Source organism: Echeneis naucrates, chromosome 8 (assembly GCF_900963305.1).
Source record: "Echeneis naucrates chromosome 8, fEcheNa1.1, whole genome shotgun sequence".
NCBI lineage: Eukaryota > Metazoa > Chordata > Actinopteri > Carangiformes > Echeneidae > Echeneis > Echeneis naucrates.
Genome location: NC_042518.1, coordinates 13,660,540 through 13,682,983, shown reverse-complemented (window position 1 = coordinate 13,682,983; position 22,444 = coordinate 13,660,540). Strand labels below are relative to the sequence as shown.

The 22,444-nt window shown below is 44.2% G+C and overlaps 1 protein-coding gene across 15 annotated transcripts; it reads left to right on the top strand.

Moving 5' to 3' along the window:
• Nucleotides 1-2,283: 2,283 nt before the first annotated feature.
• On the top strand, nt 2,284-22,126 carry LOC115047932 (deleted in malignant brain tumors 1 protein-like). 15 transcript variants are annotated; one of them, XM_029509172.1, is made up of 18 exons: nt 2,284-2,526; nt 3,362-3,529; nt 3,872-3,937; nt 9,565-9,592; nt 10,963-11,050; nt 11,164-11,199; nt 11,281-11,595; nt 12,112-12,426; nt 13,230-13,517; nt 13,604-13,897; nt 14,587-14,880; nt 16,274-16,408; nt 16,507-16,587; nt 17,402-20,002; nt 20,192-20,401; nt 20,573-20,732; nt 20,852-20,975; nt 21,434-22,126. In XM_029509172.1, the coding sequence occupies exons 5-14, from the start codon at nt 11,011-11,013 to the stop codon at nt 17,440-17,442; spliced, it is 1,839 nt and encodes a 612-aa protein (XP_029365032.1). In that variant the 5' UTR covers nt 2,284-2,526; nt 3,362-3,529; nt 3,872-3,937; nt 9,565-9,592; nt 10,963-11,010; the 3' UTR covers nt 17,443-20,002; nt 20,192-20,401; nt 20,573-20,732; nt 20,852-20,975; nt 21,434-22,126. The 15 variants fall into 15 exon arrangements, with proteins under 15 accessions (XP_029365032.1, XP_029365024.1, XP_029365023.1 ...); XM_029509164.1 differs by having other exon boundaries at nt 10,407-11,050; XM_029509163.1 differs by having other exon boundaries at nt 9,665-11,050.
• Nucleotides 22,127-22,444: the final 318 nt, after the last annotated feature.

Below are 22,444 nucleotides of genomic sequence, written 5' to 3'. Positions count from 1 at the left end.
GGGTGGACAACCTGGACAAGGTCACAGCCACATACAGCTGTCGACGCATGACTGCCCGTTGGCCCCTTGTCATCTTCTTCCACATCATTGATGTGAGTGCATACAATGTGTTTGTGATATGGTGTGAAATAAACAAGGACTGGAACAGGGGAAAACTGAGCCGCAGGAGGATTTTCCTGGAGCAGCTTGGTAATGCACTGGTGAAACCACAGATTGAGAGAAGGCGATGCCTTCCAAGAGCATCAACAGCTGCTGCAGCTATTGTGAGGGACATACAGACAGAGACAAACACCCCAACTCCTCCAATGGTACAAACCGCGGGCAAGAAACGCGGCAGGTGTCAGGTTTGTCCCACCCGAAATGATTCCAAGACCAGCATGACCTGTTCGCAATGCAAGAAATATGTCTGCAAGGAGCATGCACACACTCTCTGCACATCCTGTGTACAGTAGTGCAGACTAAAAGCTTGACTGTGGGCATAAAGAACTGTTCCATGTTCTGACTATCTGACTGTTGTTCTAATTATGGTTTCTGTTTCACAAATGGGTGAATTTTCAAACATGTAACCCCCCCCCCCCCTACACACACACACACACACCAAAAAAAACACAAAAAAACACCAAAAAAACATAAACAAAACAAAAAACAAAAAACAAAAAAGGAAAAAAAAAACTCTTTAACTCTGCCACTGCCGGTCCCAAGCCCGGATAACAAAAGAGGAGGGGTGAGTATGACTTCATAGTGACTAACCACAAATATGTTACAAGAAAAGGAGATAAAAATAAGTAAATAAATATGTTTATGAGAGGAAAGGGGGGCTTATCAACATCAGTCAATATGGTTCATTCTGTGAGAGTCATGAATGTGCACCCCAAATTAGAAAAGATTTGGATGAAAGATTTTCAAGATACACTAACTCTAAAACTGAAAGTTTGACCTGATGGTGGCGCTACAGGGAAGGTCATATCATCACCAAAACCAATAGGATTCATACTCTTGTGGTCATTAATGTTGTCAGTAAATTTGAGAAGATTTGTATGAAAAGTTTTCAAGATAAATTAATTAAAAAATCTAATTTAAAAGTTTTGCCTGATGGTGGCGCTAGAGGGCAGGTAAACTCACTGATAGGTTTCATTATCAAGGGGTTATTTATGTATTCAACAAATAAACAAAGTGCCTGACACAAAAACTTGGTCAACAATTTTCTGTAAATCATTTTCTGGAGGCAAATATACCTGGGGTCAAATTGACCCCGAGGGTAAAATGTGTTAGTAATATTTGAGGATAATACGAGGGTTAAGAAACTGTCGTGCTGCTGTAGGAAATAAAATGAGTTCACCAAAGATAAAAAGGTCCATCATCTGGGTACCACAAATCTGGTTATTGTTGCCCTGTGAAGACGGTCAATCACAGATTAAACATTTTTGGTTTGAGATAGATAGATTTTGCTAAACTGAGAAGACATTAAGAAAAAAAAATGATCAAAAAAAAAAAAAAAAGATTTAGGTTTGGGTGGCTGGAACGTGCCAAATTAATTGTGGCCAAAAGCAGCTTCATGGTGGCTTCACAGTATACTAATAATTAATTGAAATGTTAGCTTAATGCTTTAAAATAAAGTAACTATATGAAATGATAAATTCCAAGACAGTTAGCTACACTAGATAAAATATAGGGATGCAGCGATAAACCACTTTCACTATTAACTGCCCTTTAAAACATCAGTTAATTTAATCCCAAAGCCTCCCTTACACCGACTTCTTCCTGTCCTCACTCCCAAAAAAACGGACGCTATGCTGGTACAATATTTTGGGAACATGGAGGCTACATCAGTGAAACAATGGCAGAAGGACCGAGCACCTGAGAAAGGAGTGAAGCCGGCAGTGTGGGAGGATTTCGGATACAGCAAGAATGACCACGGAGTCTTTCAAGACGACGGATCACCCGTCTGCGAGTCTGCCGGGGAAAAGTTGCGGCTCAAGGTTCAAACACATCAAGTTTAACGCAGGATTTGCGGGATCACCACCCAGTTTTACACGCCAAAGTAAAGGTAACGCGTACTAACTGATTTAAATTACATTAGTGGCACTGTATTATTTTATTACTGTGTTATTTTGACAACAATAAATAATAATAACAATAAATGTATTAAAATCTCTAAAGAATGCTCATGCTGTTTTATGCATTAGTTCATCAGTTAGTGTGAAATTAATTAATGCATAATAGTCATGATAATCGTGAAGCCCTGATTATTCCTCAGACAATTATCGTACAGTCATGTAGCAGTATAGAGGGCGCTGTGATTAATTAGGTACACCTGGCGGCCGTTACCTGGTCATGCTTTAAAGGAGGCAGCGTTCTCTTGCCCTTCCTGCACCTCCCTGATTCACTTCCGGGTCAGCCGTGTTGCTAGCAGTCCGGCGGCACTGCTTGCTCTGTAGGTTCTGCTGACTGTCGAGTCTGGAGGGATGGCGACTAACTGTGCGGGTTTCTCTTTCTAGCTCTGTGTCAGCATTTGACGCACTTCCGGTAAGTCACTTCTCTAATCCACTCACTCAATCCTATCGGTATCTTAGCCATGCTAACCCTATCTGTTATTAGGGACCCCCTAACTGGCTGAGGCTGCCACGGACGAGTACTACCGTCACCGCTGGCTTCTGGAGCGGCTGTTGCTTTGTTTCTTCCTGGTTGTTGCTTTGTTTCTTCCTGGTTGTTGCTTTGTTTCTTCCTGGTTGTTGCTTTGTTTCTTCCTGGTTGTTGCTTTGTCTCCTCCCGGTTGCTGCTTTGTCCCCAGTTTTGCTGTTTTGTCTTCGTCCCCTTCGGCTGCACTGTTCTCCTGCTGCTTTTCCTACTTCGGCAGTGTTGCCTCCTGCGCAGGCTGTAGTGGTGTGTCGGCTCGGACTCCGGCTTAACTGCGCAGCTTATTTGAATGACTGTGGCTCGGTGACAGGCAACCTTGTACTCCTTACTGTCACCAGCACCAACTTGGTCGCGTCCACGGCAGACGCCTGGACCTGACTTTTAAGGATTTCCTGTATGAGTGATGCATGGGGTTTAATTTGGGGTTGATTATTTAGTTTCGTTTATTTATTTCTATTCTGTTTTCTTGTATTAAGTCGTGTATTTGGATTTAGTGGGTTAATTTATAACTACTTTTGGCTTCTTTTGAGTAGTGATTCTTTTTTTTGTTTTCTTGGATTGTTTTCTTTGAATTAGTAGCTTTGTGTTAATTTCTTTGGGCGGTGTTTAAGTATTTAAGATATTTCTTTTTGTACACTTTATTTTGATTTAACCTGCCCATTATTTAATTACTTGGTATTTGCTTTGATGGCATTTGGTTAATTGTATTTTTTTTTTGTTCCAGGGTCAGAGGCCAGTGGTGGTGATTGGTGGTGGTGTCCCCCCCTCGTTTGGTGTGCTGTGGTCCCTGGTGGTGGTCACTCCTGTGTGTGTGTGTGTGGGTGATTCACTCTGATTTTTTTAATTTGGGGAAACTCCCCAGTCACTCTTTACATAGCCTCTGCCCTGATTGGTTAGTTTATTTTTTCTTTTCGTGCATAACTCATTTTTATTGATTTTTAAACTGATTTCTCAATAAAACCTATATGTTTAATACCACGAACCACGTCTCCAGCATTTCAGTGGAACGTACCTGTGTGTCCTTATCAAAACTCTCTGGGTGAAATTCCCAGGGTGGCGTTGTCGTGCAACAAGTAATTCTGTCAAACGTATTGGGTTAAATTGCCCCTCCGAGCCCCCGCCGCCACATCTTGGCGTTGTCGGCAGGACCTACTCTAATAGCAGAGACGTGTGTTCGTGGTACTTGCCGTGTTTTATTGTTTGTGCTGGTGTGTTAACAGTATCTGTTTTGTAGGCAAAACTGAGCGGCATACAGAGACAAGGCAGCAGCGGTTACCAGATGAGCTTCGTGCCAGTTCTGGTAAGGGGGTAGTGTAAGCACACTAGGCTTTTGGGGTGCTTTTGCACTCTGGTTAGTAACCCTAGTGCAGTAAGTGTTATTGCCATTATGGCGGAAGAGGTACAGGAACTTAGAGACTTAATTGCCCAATTAAAGGCCGATAATGACCGGTTGAGACAGGAACAGGCTGGCCCTAGTTCTTTACCGCCTGCCTCTTCTGGGCCATCTATTGCCCCCTCTAGTCCTAGTGTCCCTGTAGCAGAGAGGTTAGTGTTTGTCCCTCGAGATAGGAAGTGTCCAGTCTTTAGAGGTAATACTGGCATGGGGTTGAGTGAGTGGATTGAGGAAGTGCAGGCGTGCATGAGGGCTCGGCATTTGTCCCGAGCTGACCAGGCATTTTTTCTGTTTGATCACCTGGAGGGTGGGGCTAGAGAGGAGATAAAATATCGCTCTAGCACAGTGAGAGAGAACCCGGACAGTGTGTTTGCCATTCTGAAGGAGCTTTACGGTTGTGCAGAATCGTATGTTTCTCTGCAGGCGGCTTTCTTCTCTAGGAAGCAGCAGGAGGGAGAGACTCTTCAGGAGTTTTCCCTCGCTTTAATGGGCCTCATGGAGAAAGTGAAGCAGTGTGCACCTATGGACATGCCGAATGCTGACACACTCCTGCGAGACCAATTTGCGGAGCATGTTTCTGATAGTTCCTTGCGGCGTGAGCTCAAGCAGTTAGTGCGCAGACAACCTAACAGCACCTTGCTTGAGGTTCGAGCAGAAGCAATCCGGTGGGAGCGTGAAGGCCTACCTGGCGGTGTGCGGGGCCGCAGTTACTCGGTCCCTACAGTGTTTGGTGTCCAGTATGGCGTTCAGGGTGGCCATCAGCAAGCTGTCTCTTCACCCCCAGTGTCTGAGATGTGTGAGATGAGGGAAATGCTTAAGCGTCAGCAGGGGCAACTTGATCAGCTCACTGCAAGTATTGCTCAGTTGCAGCATTTTCAGCCGTACAGTCGCCCATCTCGTACTGGCCCAGTAATATGTAGGCGCTGCAATCAGCCCGGTCATTTTGCGAGGGAGTGTGATGGTAGGCGTGCTCCTTCTCGTTCTCGGTTTCATTCACAGCTCCCATCCAATGTTGACAGGCGGCCTCATGCTGCATCGGGGTCGGAAAACTAGCACCCACCGAACTGCAGAGCCACAGTTTGGGTGGGGCCGCTACTGGCTCACAAGTTGTTTCAAGTAACTTAGATGTTTCTAAGCTAATTTCGGCTTGTCCCCATGTAGATGTGGATATGGGTGGTATAAAGGTCCCTAGCTTAGTGGATACTGGTTCCATGGTATCCACTGTTTCTGAGAGCTTTTTCCACCAGTATTTTGAGCCTTGGGGTCAGGAGCGTCTCCGATCATGTCACTGGTTACAGCTTAGAGCTGCTAACGGTTTGGCAATCCCCTATATCGGTTACCTGGAGCTTGAAATGCAACTTTGCGGCAAAGTGATGCCTGGGTGCGGAGTGTTAGTCGTAAGAGACCCTCCGGGCGGTGTGCCCGCTCAAGTGCCTGGTGTGTTGGGGATGAATGTGATCCGCAAGTGCTACCATGAGCTCTTTGGGCAACATGGTGCAGCACTGTTTTCACAGCCTTGTGTCTCTGAGGCACCAGGGCCTGTGTTGCAGGCACTGCAGCGGTGCCATCAGGCTATGACCGCAGCCCCCCAGGACACCCCTGGGAGAGTGAAAGTCAGGGGTAATAAAGCTTGGCGGATTCCTGGTGGTGTCATGAAGATCGTGGCAGCCACTTGCTCTGAGCAGTTTTCAGGCTCAACAGTTTTGTTCGAGCCCTTGGACTCTGGCTTGCCTGCGGGGTTGCTTGCCTCTCCTGCCCTGGTTCGGGTTAGTGGGGGTACAGCTTACATACCAGTGGTAAATGTAGGGTCTGTGGATGTGATGTTGTATCCCCGCATTGTGGTTGGTACGTTGGACACTGTTAATGTTGTCAGCCTCCCGTCTGGAGTTGCAGAGGTACCAACTGGGGTAGCTACAATGTCCTCCCATACAGCTTCACCTACTGTACCATCACAGCTAGAAGACCTGGACTTGTCAGCCCTTTCAGCTGGACAACAGCAGCAGGTAAAGTCTCTCCTGGGAGAGTACAGCAGTGTCTTCGCGTCTCACGATGGAGACTTAGGTTGTACTGACCTGATCTCGCATGACATCCCCCTGGTTGATGACATTCCTGTCAAGCAACGCTATAGGCGTATTCCACCCTCAGACTATGAGGTTGTGAAAGAACACATTAACCAGCTGCTGTCATCACAGGTAATCCGCGAAAGCAGCAGTCCCTATGCATCCCCCATTGTACTGGTGAGGAAAAAGGATGGTAGTCTGCGCATGTGCGTGGACTACAGGCAACTTAATATTAAGACCCGCAAGGATGCCTTTCCTCTACCACGTATAGACGAATCCCTTGACGCTCTGTCTGGTGCCTGTTGGTTTTCTACCCTGGACCTTGCCAGTGGGTACAACCAGGTGCCAGTCACTGAGGCAGACCGGGCGAAGACAGCCTTTTGTACACCTTTTGGCTTGTTCGAATGGAACAGGATGCCTTTTGGTCTTTGCAATGCCCCCAGTACCTTTCAGAGGTTGATGCAGCGCATCTTTGGTGACCAGCAGTGCCAGTCTCTTTTGCTGTATCTAGACGACATTGTGGTGTTCTCTTCTTCAGTAGAGCAACACCTAGAGCGGCTTAAAGTGGTGCTTGGGAGACTCCAGGCTGAGGGCTTAAAGGCCAAGCTCAGCAAGTGTTCCTTCTTCAAAAAGGAAGTAAGTTACTTGGGCCATGTGATCTCTGGTGAGGGTGTCTCCACTGACCCGAGTAAAATTGACGTTGTAGCCAACTGGCCAACTCCCACCACCGTCTCAGAGCTACGGTCGTTTTTGGGGTTTGCCAGTTACTACCGTCGCTTTGTAGAGGGCTTTGCAAAGCTGGCAGCCCCTCTGCACAGGGCCGTGGCTGAGTCTGGTCGCGCTCAGGCTGGTAAGAGGTCTGAGCGTGGGACTATCAAATGTTGGACTGGGGAATGCCAACAGAGTTTCGAGGCTTTGAAAACAAAGCTCACTACAGCCCCTGTGTTGGCCTATGCTGACTTCTCCCTTCCGTTTATTTTGGAGGTAGATGCAAGCCATGGTGGCTTAGGTGCTGTTCTTTCTCAAGAACAAGCGGGTAAGGTAAGGCCAATAGCATATGCTAGTCGAGGTCTGAGGCCCACTGAGAGGAACATGCAGAACTACAGTTCTATGAAGTTGGAGTTCTTGGCCCTTAAGTGGGCCATGACTGAAAAATTCAGGGAGTATTTGCTGGGGACTAAATGTGTTGTCTACACAGACAACAATCCCTTGAGTCATTTGGCCTCTGCCAAGCTGGGTGCTACAGAGCAGCGATGGGCAGCTCAGCTTTCAGCATTCGATTTCGATATCAAATATCGGTCAGGGAGGAGCAATCAAAATGCTGATGCGCTCTCCCGTCAGCATCCTCCTGGCCCTCAGATGTTGGAAGCTATGCTCCCTGGTACAGCTGTGCCTGAGCCTCTGCAGCAGGCCTTAGGTCTGACAAAAGTCAGTGCAGGACAAGCTGCCATTGTGGCCTTACCCCAGCACACCTCTCCTGAGATTTGTGCCCTTCAACAGGCTGACCCAGTCATTCAGGAGCTCCTGACATTTTGGAAGCTGAAACAGCGCCCCAGTCAGGAGGAGCGCGCTCAGCTTTCCCAGTCTGCGCTAACTCTATTGCGGCAATGGGACCGCCTGGTTGAACAGGATGGAGTCCTATACCGCCGAGTGTTCAGGTCAGATGGTGCTGAAGCCATATTACAGCTGCTCTTGCCGAATGCACTTGTGAATGAGGTACTCACCAAGGCCCACCAGGAGCATGGGCACCAAGGAGTAGAGCGGACTTTGGCGCTCCTCCGGTCTCGGTGCTACTGGCCTGGCATGTCCTCGGCGGTGGCAAGGTGGTGTCAACAGTGTGACAGATGCCAGGTTGCCAAAGATGTTCACCCCACAGCTCACAGCTACATGGGACATCTTCTGGCATCACGGCCCAATGACATCGTGGCCATTGATTACACCACTCTCGAGCCTGCCCAGAATGGTGTTGAAAACATCCTGGTGTTGACAGATGTTTTCAGTAAGTATACTATCGCTGTCCCAACCCGAGACCAGCGTGCCTCTACTGTGGCTAAGGTCCTGGTGTCGGAGTGGTTTTATAAGTTTGGAATTCCAGCCCGCTTACACTCTGACCAAGGACGCAACTTTGAGAGCTCACTTATCCGGCAGCTTTGTAGCCTGTACGGTATCGTAAAGACACGCACCACCCCGTACCACCCTGCTGGTAATGGGCAGTGTGAGAGGTTCAACCGTACTCTCCACAACTTGCTGCGCACACTGCCCACCTCTCGAAAGCGGGACTGGAACTCTTGTTTGCCCCAGGTACTGTATTGCTACAATACCACCCCACATCAGTCGACTGGAGAGTCGCCCTTTCTTCTGATGTTTGGCCAAGAACCCAGGTTGCCAATAGACTTTCTGTTGGGTCGGGTTGAGAGTCCAGCTAGTGGCACAGTTCATGAGTGGATGCAAGAACATCAGGCTCGGTTGCAGGTGGCATTCGAGGGTGCAAGAGAGCGCCTTCAACTGGCAGCAGATCGAAGGAAACGCAATCACAACCAACATGTGAAGGACCTGCCACTAGGGGAGGGTCAGTTGGTATATTTGCGTGACTTCACTGCTAGAGGACCTCACAAAACCCAGGATCGATGGCGCTCTGTGAGGTACAAAGTGTTGAGGGCACCTAAAGAAGGCGGCTCAGTATACACCATTGCCCCAGTGGAAGACCCGAGTAAGACCAAACATGTGCATCGCACCATGCTGAAGGCTGTGGTTGGCATGGGTTCCCCTGTTGAAGCCATTCCTGCTCCTGCACCTGTTGTTGAAGGGCCACCTCCGGAGGATGGCTGCTCCTTTGAGTACGATTTGGTAGTCCTGAGGCCACCACTTTCAGCGAGCCCTTCTGCCCCACCCGCTAGCGGATCAACTCCCTTAGCTGAACCTGTGCTCCAAACCTCTGGTTTCCCTGCTCAAGGTACTCCTGAGTATGGCAGGCGAGGATCAATGCTCCTGGCTCCATCTAGTGGAGCGCCCACATCTTTGGCTGTTTTGCCAGCCAGTCATGCCCATCCCGGCCATGAGGCCCCACGCCGAACACTGCGGTCGACTGCTGGTCACCACCCCAATGTTCACCACCTCCCACGTTCAGCCGGAGCTGCTGCTTCTCCTGTTGCTGAGTCCAACGCAGTTCATGCTCTCTTCAGACCTTGGAGCTAGCTTGCTGTGGTCGTCTGTCCATCGTCGGGACGACGATGCAATAAGGGGGGGTAGGTTGTAGCAGTATAGAGGGCGCTGTGATTAATTAGGTACACCTGGCGGCCGTTACCTGGTCATGCTTTAAAGGAGGCAGCGTTCTCTTGCCCTTCCTGCACCTCCCTGATTCACTTCCGGGTCAGCCGTGTTGCTAGCAGTCCGGCGGCACTGCTTGCTCTGTAGGTTCTGCTGACTGTCGAGTCTGGAGGGATGGCGACTAACTGTGCGGGTTTCTCTTTCTAGCTCTGTGTCAGCATTTGAAGCACTTCCGGTAAGTCACTTCTCTAATCCACTCACTCAATCCTATCGGTAGCTTAGCCATGCTAACCCTATCTGTTATTAGGGACCCCCTAACTGGCTGAGGCTGCCACGGACGAGTACTACCGTCACCGCTGGCTTCTGGAGCGGCTGTTGCTTTGTTTCTTCCTGGTTGTTGCTTTGTTTCTTCCTGGTTGTTGCTTTGTTTCTTCCTGGTTGTTGCTTTGTCTCCTCCCGGTTGCTGCTTTGTCCCCAGTTTTGCTGTTTTGTCTTCGTCCCCTTCGGCTGCACTGTTCTCCTGCTGCTTTTCCTACTTCGGCAGTGTTGCCTCCTGCGCAGGCTGTAGTGGTGTGTCGGCTCGGACTCCGGCTTAACTGCGCAGCTTATTTGAATGACTGTGGCTCGGTGACAGGCAACCTTGTACTCCTTACTGTCACCAGCACCAACTTGGTCGCGTCCACGGCAGACGCCTGGACCTGACTTTTAAGGATTTCCTGTATGAGTGATGCATGGGGTTTAATTTGGGGTTGATTATTTAGTTTCGTTTATTTATTTCTATTCTGTTTTCTTGTATTAAGTCGTGTATTTGGATTTAGTGGGTTAATTTATAACTACTTTTGGCTTCTTTTGAGTAGTGATTCTTTTTTTTTGTTTTCTTGGATTGTTTTCTTTGAATTAGTAGCTTTGTGTTAATTTCTTTGGGCGGTGTTTAAGTATTTAAGATATTTCTTTTTGTACACTTTATTTTGATTTAACCTGCCCATTATTTAATTACTTGGTATTTGCTTTGATGGCATTTGGTTAATTGTATTTTTTTTTTGTTCCAGGGTCAGAGGCCAGTGGTGGTGATTGGTGGTGGTGTCCCCCCCTCGTTTGGTGTGCTGTGGTCCCTGGTGGTGGTCACTCCTGTGTGTGTGTGTGTGTGTGTGGGTGATTCACTCTGATTTTTTTAATTTGGGGAAACTCCCCAGTCACTCTTTACATAGCCTCTGCCCTGATTGGTTAGTTTATTTTTTCTTTTCGTGCATAACTCATTTTTATTGATTTTTAAACTGATTTCTCAATAAAACCTATATGTTTAATACCACGAACCACGTCTCCAGCATTTCAGTGGAACGTACCTGTGTGTCCTTATCAAAACTCTCTGGGTGAAATTCCCAGGGTGGCGTTGTCGTGCAACAAGTAATTCTGTCAAACGTATTGGGTTAAATTGCCCCTCCGAGCCCCCGCCGCCACAGTCAAATCTATAATCGTTGCATCCATAGTAAAATATAGTGAAGAAGAGTAGGAAAAACAAGATGAGAAATAAAAGTGAATTAGAGAAGTAGTTCAGGAAATGAAGGATGTTTAATGAGTTTCTGTACGTCCTTGTTCGTACTTCAGTGTTGTTCTTAGCGTCCTATGATGCAGAGGAGATTTATTCTCTGAACTATGGAGACCAGAAAGAGAAGCCTGCACCCTTTGACCCTTGGTAAGACATTAAATATCTGCTGCTTTGTTGTATGTATGTATATATGACAGGAATCTGAATTAGAAACAAGGGAAACCTGAATGTACTGAATATACAAATTTTCTTCTCAACAGTCTCCTTCCTTTTGGTCTCAGTTTCACCTGCCGGAGGTTAGTTTAGTCACCTACATTGTAAACATCTTTCTACTTTTGAGAAAAATATCCAAATATAGTTTGTCTTTTTCCTGCTAGGTGCTCAGATCAGATTAGTTGGATCTGGATCTACTCAGTGCTCTGGTAGAGTTGAAATCTATTTGAGAGGAGCCTGGGGAACAGTCTGCGATGATGGCTGGGACTTACCTGATGCTACGGTGGTGTGCAGACAGTTGAACTGTGGAACAGCATGGAGAGCAATGCAATCAGCTCATTTTGGTCAAGGAAGTGGAAATATCTGGCTGGATGATTTGACCTGTTCAGGACATGAAAGCTCTCTGACTGAATGTGGCCACGGTGGAGTTGGTGTACAGAACTGTAACCACGGTGAGGACGCTGGAGTCATCTGTTCAGGTGAGACTCACTTATTGTATCAGATGTAATATTTCAATGTCATGTTGTTACTAAGCAGTCATAGAAGTATCATGAAAAGAATAAGAATACAAAAAAGGTCTCTTGTTACAGTAAATATACTGCTCAGCTTACAAATGACAAATGTGAACTATCTACAGTTATGTTGTGACATCCTATCAGGATCAGTGATATTCACTGACTCACTGCAAAGAAGAGACAAGGTGGTCTCAGATGAGGTCAATGCAGAGAAGTTCATAGATGTCAAACTCACTAAGAATATGTGAATAAATAACCATGTTTCCTGTCTCATAACAAACACAAAACCCACAGACTGAATTTCCATCTCATGATCTGTGTTTATAGATGTCAGATTAGTCAGATCTACTCAGCGCTCTGGTGGCATTCAATTCTATCAAAAAAATGACTAAGCATAAGTCGCCGATAACTTAAATGATGCCATGGTATTGTTTTTATCTTTCCAGCCGATAAATAATGTTTTCGTCTTCTTCCTTGTAGGGTCTCTGATCAGACTAGCTGGATCTGGGTCTACTCTGTGCTCTGGTAGAGTTGAGGTCTATCACAGTGGCGCCTGGGGAACCGTCTGTGATGATTCCTGGGACTTAAATGATGCTAAAGTGGTTTGCCGACAGCTGGAATGTGGTGAAGCATTAGGAGCCACTGGGAATGCTGCTTTTGGTGAAGGAACAGGGGAAATCTTCCTTGATGATTTGGCCTGTTCTGGAAATGAAGGGTCTTTTAATGAATGTCAGCACAATGGATTTAAGAAACATAACTGTCAACACAGTGAGGACGCTGGAGTCATCTGCTCAAGTAACTACTTGCTATTATATTCTGTGATTATAAAGTTCATAAAGTCAAAGCAGTACCATTAAAAAATTTATTTTTAATCCAGGATGGAAAAAATGTAGAAATATGAATATGAATAAAGAATTCTATTAATCCATAGTAATCACAACAGAAAGACTGACAGACACAAATCCCAGAGAAACTCTTTTACAGTTTGCACAACGTTTTAACTGATGATGGGCAAAATCTTCTGTTCCTCAAACTGAACCAGCCAATACAGGAAGTGAGTCCAAAAATATGTACATTTCAAAAATAGTTTTGTTTAGATCAGCTTTCATTGTGAGAGGATTAATCCAGGTAAAACCTGTATATGAAACTGATCCTTTTAAAATTAGACAGATAAATTTTTTCTTAGAAAGTTGTGCTGGAGAAACCTCCTGCTTCTGTAGTCATTGTAAAAAACTAAAGCGCACTAAAACCAAAGTGATGTTTATGTGCTCCGGAGGCTTTATGTCACCAGCTATGGCCATCCTTACCTTTACATCAAAGTGTGACTCCTGTCACCTGGCAACCGTGACGAGATTCAATTTTTTTCAGAAAAACTTGGGTTTTATTCTGATGTTTTTACAGTTGGTCAAACACAGTGTAATACTCATACGAGCTGGGCTCAGTCAGTGTTGTTTAGTAATATATTTTCTACTCTAGTGGCAGTTAAAGGATCCTGGGAGAGATAGAGCCACAAAGGACAAAATGTCAACTCTCCATGAAATCCCACATTGGCTTGTGAACGACCGTTTTAAAGTTTCCTGATTGTCCTTTTTTTCCAGTGAGCCTCCCAACGCCCACACTCTCCATTGATCCAGCTGGTGAGGTCACCTGGGGTCAGGAAGTCACCATCACTTGCTCAAGTTCACCTGAGCTTGTAGGTGGACAATTCATTCTGATTTCAGACTCTAACAGAAGGATTAAAGCATCAAGCAGCAACCCTGCTGTTTTCAGTATCTCTAATGTGAACTTTGACAATGAGGGATCGTATCAGTGTCAGTATGGGAAAAACATTTCAGGTGAAACCTTCAGCTCCGGAATCTCTGATGCTGTCAGACTCTCTGTTACAGGTAAGAAAATGATTCCTTTTCCTGGTTTCAGTTCAGTTCAGTTCAAAGAAAACAATTATTTCAATTATACGGTGCTGCTGTTTCAGTGAGCCTCCCAAAGCCCAGCATCTCCATGAACCCTGCTGATGAGGTTTCCTGGGGTCAGGACGTTACCTTCACCTGTTCAGTCTCAACTCAGCATTTAGGAGGAACATTCACTCTACAGCAGACGTCGGGCTCATTGAGAAAGACCCAAACATCAAGCTCCAACTCTGCTACCTTCAGGATCCTTCAGGTCAACTTTGATAATGAGGGATCGTACCGATGTCAGTATGAAACAAGGCTTTCAAGTCGAGACTTCAGCTCCCCCCTGAGTGACTCTGTCAGACTCTCTGTCACTGGTAAGGAGGGCACATATCAATAATAATAACAATAATAATAATAAAGCCATCAAGCAAGTTTAATTTTTTTGTAGGTGAATGCATAAGAAAGTTGTAATTGTAAACTTTGAAATCTTTCAGTGGAGCGGTTGATCCTATGATGTCATTTAACCATCATGACTACTGATTTTACATTGACTGATGTTGGAATAATGTACTTTGTGAAAGGAGCCACTGTCAGTCATGTTTAGCTGAACCTGCAGCCTCCTTCTGCTTAACAGATCTCATGTTTTTCATCAGTCCTTCTCACAGCTTGAATCAGGTTCCCTCCTTATGAATTAATGATCCACTCTTCTAGTCCAGTTCAGAATCAGAAAACTTAACTATCTGTGGGGAGTCTCTATGTTCTCTCTGTGCCTGTGTAGGATCCCCAGCCTGCTCCAACAGGCCAGAAACAGGCACATTTGTTCATTTGCAGATTCTAAACTATCTGCCTGTGTGAATGTTGTTGCTGTATGGTGTTGGGTGGCTCTCAATATCATCCTTGTGATAGACATGCTACGTGTTGAGGGTGTATTTTTGACAGTTGGGAACGGCACCTGCCCCCCAAAAAACCATGTGTTTATGACCAGTTTAGATAATAAGACAGGAGGAATACTGCTCAGTTCAAAGAAAACAATGATTTCAATTATACGGTGCTGCTGTTTCAGTGAGCCTCCCAAAGCCCAGCATCTCCATGAACCCTGCTGATGAGGTTTCCTGGGGTCAGGACGTTACCTTCACCTGTTCAGTCTCAACTCAGCATTTAGGAGGAACATTCACTCTACAGCAGACGTCGGGCTCATTGAGAAAGACCCAAACATCAAGCTCCAACTCTGCTACCTTCAGGATCCTTCAGGTCAACTTTGATAATGAGGGATCGTACCGATGTCAGTATGAAATTACGCTTTCAAGTCGAGACTTCAGCTCCCCCCTGAGTGACTCTGTCAGACTCTCTGTCACTGGTAAGGAGGGCACATATCAATAGTAATAACAATAATAATAATAAAGCCATCAAGCAACTTTAATTTTTTTGTAAGTGAATGCATAAGAAAGTTGTAATTGTAAACTTTGAAATCTTTCAGTGGAGCGGTTGATCCTATGATGTCATTTAACCATCATAACTACTGATTTTACATTGACTGATGTTGGAATAATGTACTTTGTGAAAGGAGCCACTGTCAGTCATGTTTAGCTGAACCTGCAGCCTCCTTCTGCTTAACAGATCTCATGTTTTTCATCAGTCCTTCTCACAGCTTGAATCAGGTTCCCTCCTTATGAATAAATCAATAAAGTTCAGAATCAGAAAACTTGACTATCTGTTTGTGACCCACATAACAACAAATGGGTACAAAAGCAGACAACGGGACATACAAAGAATTCTTTCTTATAACCAGAGTAAAAGTCACTTGGGCAATTAAGTAATGGTGAGGAAGGGAGACAGAGTTTTGTTTTCTTAGGGTTTGCTGGGAGCTGGAATGAATGAGTCAGCAAGGCGTCATAGTGGTTAGTGCTGTTGCGCCATAATAAGAAGTTTGTGGGTTTGATTCCTGGCTTGGTGCATGTTTTCTCTGTGCCCGAAGACACCCGTAAGTCTGTCTCTGCGTGTTGGCTCCTTGATGGACTTGACTTGTAACCTGCCCTTGCCCAGTTTGAGCTGAGAATGGCTCCAGCAGCCTGTGCAACAGTCGAAGAATGACTGTGTTAGCCCCGTCATACATGCATAAAAAACCTGAAAGTGATCATCCTTTGCTTTGTTTTTCAGAACTCAGTGAGCATGTAGTCGTGAAATAACTACATGTAACCAACCGTGTATCAGATGATATTGATGGGAAAGATGAAGCATTTGTTAATAATTAAATTGTAAACTGTAAACTTGTATAAGTTGTAAACAGCGCTCCCATTATGCTGATAAAGCCAAGATTAAATATGTCTTTAATTGTGTTGAGAATCATTCTGGATCTATTTTTTCTTATTTTAAATACCCAAAGGCTGTCAGAAATAACAGTACAGCTGGGTGGTGATCCTGCAAACCAAAATGTTTTCACACCAAGCTGTGAACATGTTTTTTTTTTTTACTTTGAAGTTAAACATTTTACCACAATTTTGTTAGTGTACAGCATCAAGGGCTAGTAACGGAACCAGCTGGATGAGAACTGAACAATTCTTGTGGACTTTGAAGTTTTTCACTTAAAGCAGTTTAAGTAGAATGACCACAATGGCTACACTTCACAAAGGACCCTGAAAGAGGAAGTCTAAGTGTATGAAAGCCGAGGCTCTCTACAGTTGAAGTGTATTATATCTGGAAACAGTTAGACTTCCTTTGTGGGGTAAAGTGTTAAATGTTTCCTCTCGTAGTTCCGGTGTTACTGTTGGCTTCTTCAGTTTTTGCTGCGATCCTGCTGCTGCTGCTCCTGCTGGTTTTGTTGGTGGCTTGTCTGGTCTGCAGGAGGAGACGAAACAGGAATCCTCCGGTTCTTATCTTCAGTCGAGGTCTGTGATCAACAGAACACTCTGTTTCCAAACTTTAAATAGACACTTTGATCAAAGTATTTTTGTGTATTCATATTTTCTCCTGATGTTTGTTTCAGGTGCTGAGAACGATTATGATACCAAGCTGGATGATGACTCTGAGAATGTTAAGGAATTGTTCCCTGAAAAGAAAGGAGAAGGTAAAGCAGGCAAAGTGGAAAACGATGACACTAATGACTATGAGGAACTGGAGAGTGCTGATGATCATGATTGTGATGAAATGAAACCTAGTAACTTTAAGTCTAAAGAATTCTGTTTCCTTGAAGACGACAATTGAGATGGAGATGAAGAAGAAATCAGTGATGATGAAAATGATGATAAAAATGTAACTCCATCATTTGATGAATGAAATGTGGATATTTATGGAAACCTTGAGGACATTTATCAAAATGCTTCAGCGTCATAGCAGGGAAGGAAATAGTGACGGTTTGCCAGGGGAAATGGGGAGTTCAGGTATAAAAAACATGAACTGTTGCTTTCGCCACAATTACAATGATTAGCTTGATATGTTTCTACAAGTGCTGTTAGAGTAGCAGTTACACAGTAATGATATACTGATTGGTGTCTTCAGTTAGCTGTGCAACTAACTAGCAGTAGCAGGGATGAGTCAGTGGGGACCAAGAACCGTGCTTCATGAGTCAGTAAAGTGATTCTCGAGTATTGAACGATTCGTTCATACAGAGCAGTGGTGCTCTCTCTACTGTGCCTGCTCTGAGTGTATCTAATCACAGATGCGCTGCAGTAAGTTTTGTGACAAGCTGAACTGTACCAAAATACTGCTGTTTGCCTTTGTGTATTGAACTGAACACAACATGCACTTAATAGTTCAATAAAATATTGACTATTGTTGCATCCCCAATGTCATCCATACGTTTTAGTTTCCAAACTTTAAATACACACATTGGTCAAAGTACTTCCGTGTATTTATATTTTCTCCTGACATTTATGTTTCAGTGCCTGAGAACAATAGTGGAAGCAATGAGGACGACGACTAATCTTTCACCGAGACAAAACTGCACTGTAAGAGCGGATCTTACCGGATGTAAGATCAATTTTGAATTTACTCAAAAATCTTGAGGAAACTGGTTGCCTTAAACAATTTAAGTCATATGTAATGAAAACTTGAGTGAATTAAACTTAAATGCTTGATGGGAATAGAATTGCTATTTTAAGTACAACACGCTAAATGACAAGTTGATTTAACTTAATTTTGTTTTCAATATCAATTGCTTTGTATTATCATTAAACTCTAGCATAAGTTCATTGCACTAAATTCCAAGTTGATTTAATTCAAATCACTAGCAAGAAATTTTAATAAACAAAAAAGCAAATAACAAAATGACATTATTTTTCTTTTTTATTTTGTTGTGAAGTTTTAACTTCACAATACTGACAGTATGGGGCTAACTTTTCTTAATACCAGTACTGGGTAAATATGCATATGAGAGAAAGACGTGACTAGCGAGGATCTGTGGAGGACCTTCGGCAAGTGGCAGGAAAAGAAAGAAAAATGAAGGAGCTAGTGCTAGTGTTAGCACAGGTGGATCAGAGAGTGAGAGTAGCGAGGGTGGGGTGAAGGATCTAAAGGTAGGATTTCTAAACGTGGGAAGTGGGGAGCAAATAAAATCGGTCCAATGAAGCTAACAAAAATTATTCGAGGACAAGTTGGGGAAGTGAAGTATGCAAAAGTTCTGGGTGATGGAAATTTGCTTATGCGGTGCAACTGTGAAATACAGATGGAAAAGGCAATAGAAATGAGTTGTGTTGGAAAAATCAAGGTTTCCAAAGGAGTAAGAGCGGGACAACAAAGAGGCGGTGCTCGGTGAATTAGAGTGTGTACAGGAGCAGTGAAAACAACACCTGTGTGTGCCCTGCAAGTGGAGGCGGGAGAAATGCCTTTGTGTTTATGTAGGAAACAACTTAGAGGCAATTTCTGGGTAAGTTTGAGGGGGCATGGTGACAATCATCCAACTAAAAGGGTTCCAAAAACTTGCTGGGAAAGAGAGGGAACTGCAAAATCAAGTTTTGGGTGGGTAAGAGACACAACGGCAAGAGAATTGGGGATATATGGAATGGATTTCTGTCCAACAGTGGAGTGGCCTGGGACCCCGCTGTGGGTACAAAAAAGAACAGTATGGACCTAGTAAATGAGTTTTATAGTTATACAGAAATTACAGAGAATATGTACAGGTGTATACAGACGGATCTAAAGATCCAGAAACTGGTCATGCTGGATCTGCAATCACAGTCCCCAGCCATAGAGTGGAAGTAAACAGAAGGTTACAGATTACCGTGCAAATTACAGGTTATCAGATTACTTAAGTGCATAGTCAGTGGAGTTATATGCTATCTGGGTGGTTTTAGAATGGATTATACAAACTACACCGGAAAGAGCCCTGATTTGTAGTGACTCAGCAGCAGCTTTGGCTAGTCTAAAATTTGGCTCATCCCATAATTGTCAAGATCTGGTATGCAAAGTAATTGAGACACATTAAAAAATTGTAAGAGAAGGTACTGAGGTCATATTCACACATCCCTCACACATGGGCATTTTCGGAAATGAAAGAGTGGATAAACTGGCTAAACAAGCCATTAAAAAAGAGACAATAGACATCACAATAAAACTTTCTAAATCAGAGGGAAAGAATATTATATGGATCAATGTTGAGTGGCAGCAGTACTGGGATCTGGAAACAGGGAAGACATCTTCATAAAATGCAAAATACAGTGTGTATTGAGCGATACAGAGGAGGAAATAGGAGGCTAATGGTAGCAATTAGTCGAATCAGAATAGGATCCTTTATATAATTTGAAAACACTCGACTGGTAAGTGTGACACCTGTAAACAAGCCAAAACAATAGAACCTGACATTATTAAGCGTAGAAAGAAGAAGAAGAAAGACTGAGTATGATTACAGGGATGATAAGAGTTGGACTGATAGGGAAGGATCTAAAAAGTATTCTTGAGTGTGGTGAAAGTGAACAAGGCCGGAGATATTTATTTGAATTTCTTCTAAGAACTGGATTGTTAAGGAGAATATAAACAGCAAATATAACTAGTCCCAGAGGGAGGCGGTAATGCAACTAATGGGATGCCAGGCGCCTTAAAACTTCAAAGAAGAACCACGCAACAAAGGGTAAGATTGAGACCATATTTCTTTGAAGTGTTTATCATCTTCATTTCCCTTGGTAGCGATCGTTGCCGTTAGTTGGCTGCCTTGACGTTGGAAAGCAATCGAACCATCGAAGAGGGCCTAGTGAAAGTCTGTGCAGACACAAAGTTAACCTGGGTTGACCCTACCTGTTGTATTATTATTATTATTTCACCAACAGACTCACCACCTTCCCTATTGCAGTTTGAAAACTTGTGAATATATGAAACAACTGAACAACACTGTGATGAGTATCTCTCAGCAGGTAACAGAGCAGGACCATGACACCTCATCCATTGAAGTAGGAGACTGAGTCCTGAGGAAGGTCCACAGACTCACTCGGTTCTCTCCTCGGTGGAAGGGACCATAAAAGCTAGCAGAAGCGACAGCTCATTGTGCAAAGGTATGGTTGACGAACAACAGACTTAGCTCAAAGCTTGGCAGATGGCTAGGTAGTGGAAGTGCTCATTCAATTTCTATTATTCTTGTTACAGTTATATTCAGAGCTAGGTGAAATCTGATGTCTGGATTAGCCAGATTTTAGGATTCAGATCTCGACTCTTCGGTGAATATATTTTACACCCGCACCTAGCATGTAATGACCCCTGGGTCACTCCTTTCGCCGAGCCATTGAGGTGACGAACTGTACAGAGCCTCATCTGAGCAGCACCACAGACCACCAGGGCCAGGTTGACTCCTCTGGCACAGCAGGACACCAGGGTGAGGTGTTGAAGGACCCATCAGGACCACTGCAGCACCAAGTCTGGGAGGGAGTTTTCTGAAGCAGCATGGCCTTTCACCAGTAAGGCAGCAACTTAAAAAAATCTGATCTGCAAATGTGTGGAAGTAAGAATTATTGAGTTACACCACTCCAGGCCTTCCTTTTTACATAAATGAAGATAGGCATAGATAAATAGCGATAGAGAAAATATCCTTTCATCTCCTGCTTTTTTCTCTCTGAAATGGTTCTCAGCTTTGCTTCACGACCTGCTGGTGAAGCACGAAATACTCATTGAGCAGCAACAAAAAATCATTGGAACTGTGCAATATCTGCAAACAGCTCACTGCAACATGAGAAACAGTTCCACCAGCATGGAGAGGCACCATTCATATTTTCTCTGCAAGGCAAATAGGTAATGACCCTGGAAGAAGACCTCTAGTCTTTTCCTGACCTTAAAAAGCGTTTGGTGAAGAGGAATGTAATTGTAATTGATTTGAAAATCAATGCGGGTAACGCTGCTTCTATTTTCAGGTCAGCTATTTTGGACTGCCGGGGTCCAAATTAAAGGATGCTGCGTCTAAAGCAAGCCATTAAAGATGATTTGCAAAACTTGTCACCTGGCAGGGCCTGAATGGGAAGGCAGCTGAAAACAGTGGTAGGTTTAAGCACTTTAATGAAGCATTCTGAGGCTACAGTAGGTTTATTCATTCGGTTTGTTTGGTCTTTTTATCACTTTTAAGTTTTTTACTTTTTACTAACCCTAACCTGTATGCGCCACTGCCACAGATGCAGAAACTGCACGGGCGTCGTTTTATCATACTGTTAACATATTGATGGCGCAGAAGATTCCACTAAGTCAGAAAATGCTGACGCTTATGACTGTAAATTTTCATGTTTTGAAAATTTACAGTCACTCAGAGAGCATATCGGACATACATGGATGGGAAATGTGCAAATCCTGACCTAAACCGTCTGCTATATACAGGTCTAAATATATAGTATAGTATAAAATAAGACAGGCTGTTTTATATAAAGAAGAGGAAAAGAAACACATCTTTACTCTGTCTTTCTGTTTCTATCCTTGTTCACTTACACGCTTCTTTATTTTTGCAGTAACCCTTTTGATGACTCAAAGCTGCCTGACTGCCAGTCTAATATTGGTTCAACCTGGCTGACAAGTCAACTGTTCCCAAAATCACACACATCGCTCGAGCTGGACTGATGCCTCTGCCACACTGAAACAAACCCTGACACAGGAAAACACCAATGCCAGCGACCAAGTCTCATCACACTGTTACAAGCTGAACTTAGAAAAACCTCATGGAGGCAGCTGCTCTGAGCCAATCAGATCTGAACCAGTTCAGCGTTTTAGCCAATGATGGGGAAGCACATTTCCAAAATGACACCTCGGCAAGCACAAATAGATATGACACAGGCTCCTTGTAATGTTAGCACACTGGCTTCACACACACACACACAGGCAAACTGAGTGTTTGCACTCTGAGCTCATCCCTCCAAGAAGCAGCCGTGTAGCCTTGTAACCTGAGAAAAGACAGGCTGTGTTTACATGTTCAGAGCTGAACAGCTGTTGAAGTGGGAGTCAGCGTGCATACATTCAATAAGAAATCTGTGTGCATCACACATCTGTTGTAATGCCAACACACCTCCCACTTTCTAAGAGCACAAGTAAATAAAAAGCAAAATAGAAGGAAAAGGCTTGGAAATGACATTACACTGTATATTCTGTATTGAATACACGTTTGTTATAAAAAAAAAAAAAAGGCCCATCATGTGCCAAAGTTTGGCCCGATGCTTTGTATCAGGTGACCAGAAAATAACAAATATGTTTCGTTTTTGTCCTGTTTCGTTTTCTGAAGCTTGAAGAGATGAGCTTTTATGTCCAGTCACTAAAAACTTTGATTTGATTCTTCTGATACATGGGTAGAAAAGACGAACTGTCTTGTAAACATGTTAAAAGTGGCAGAGCCACAGGTTTCTGAGGATTGATGACTGGCTCTTCCTGACTCTGACTGCAAGCTAATATAAAATCGTGAAAGCAGTGTGTGGAGCCGAGATGGGCGCAATCCAGTGTTTGACAAGCATCTCAGTCACCTGGCCCCTAAA

Excerpts from the sequence above, each read along its gene's own strand:
- LOC115047932 (XM_029509176.1), top strand. The coding sequence starts at position 11,011 with ATGGAGACCAGAAAGAGAAGCCTGCACCCTTTGACCCTTG. Across the intron at positions 11,200-11,280 it reads CTCAGTTTCACCTGCCGGAG|GTGCTCAGATCAGATTAGTT; the intron begins GTTAGTTTAGTC and ends TTTTCCTGCTAG. Across the intron at positions 13,518-13,603 it reads TGTCAGACTCTCTGTTACAG|TGAGCCTCCCAAAGCCCAGC; the intron begins GTAAGAAAATGA and ends CTGCTGTTTCAG.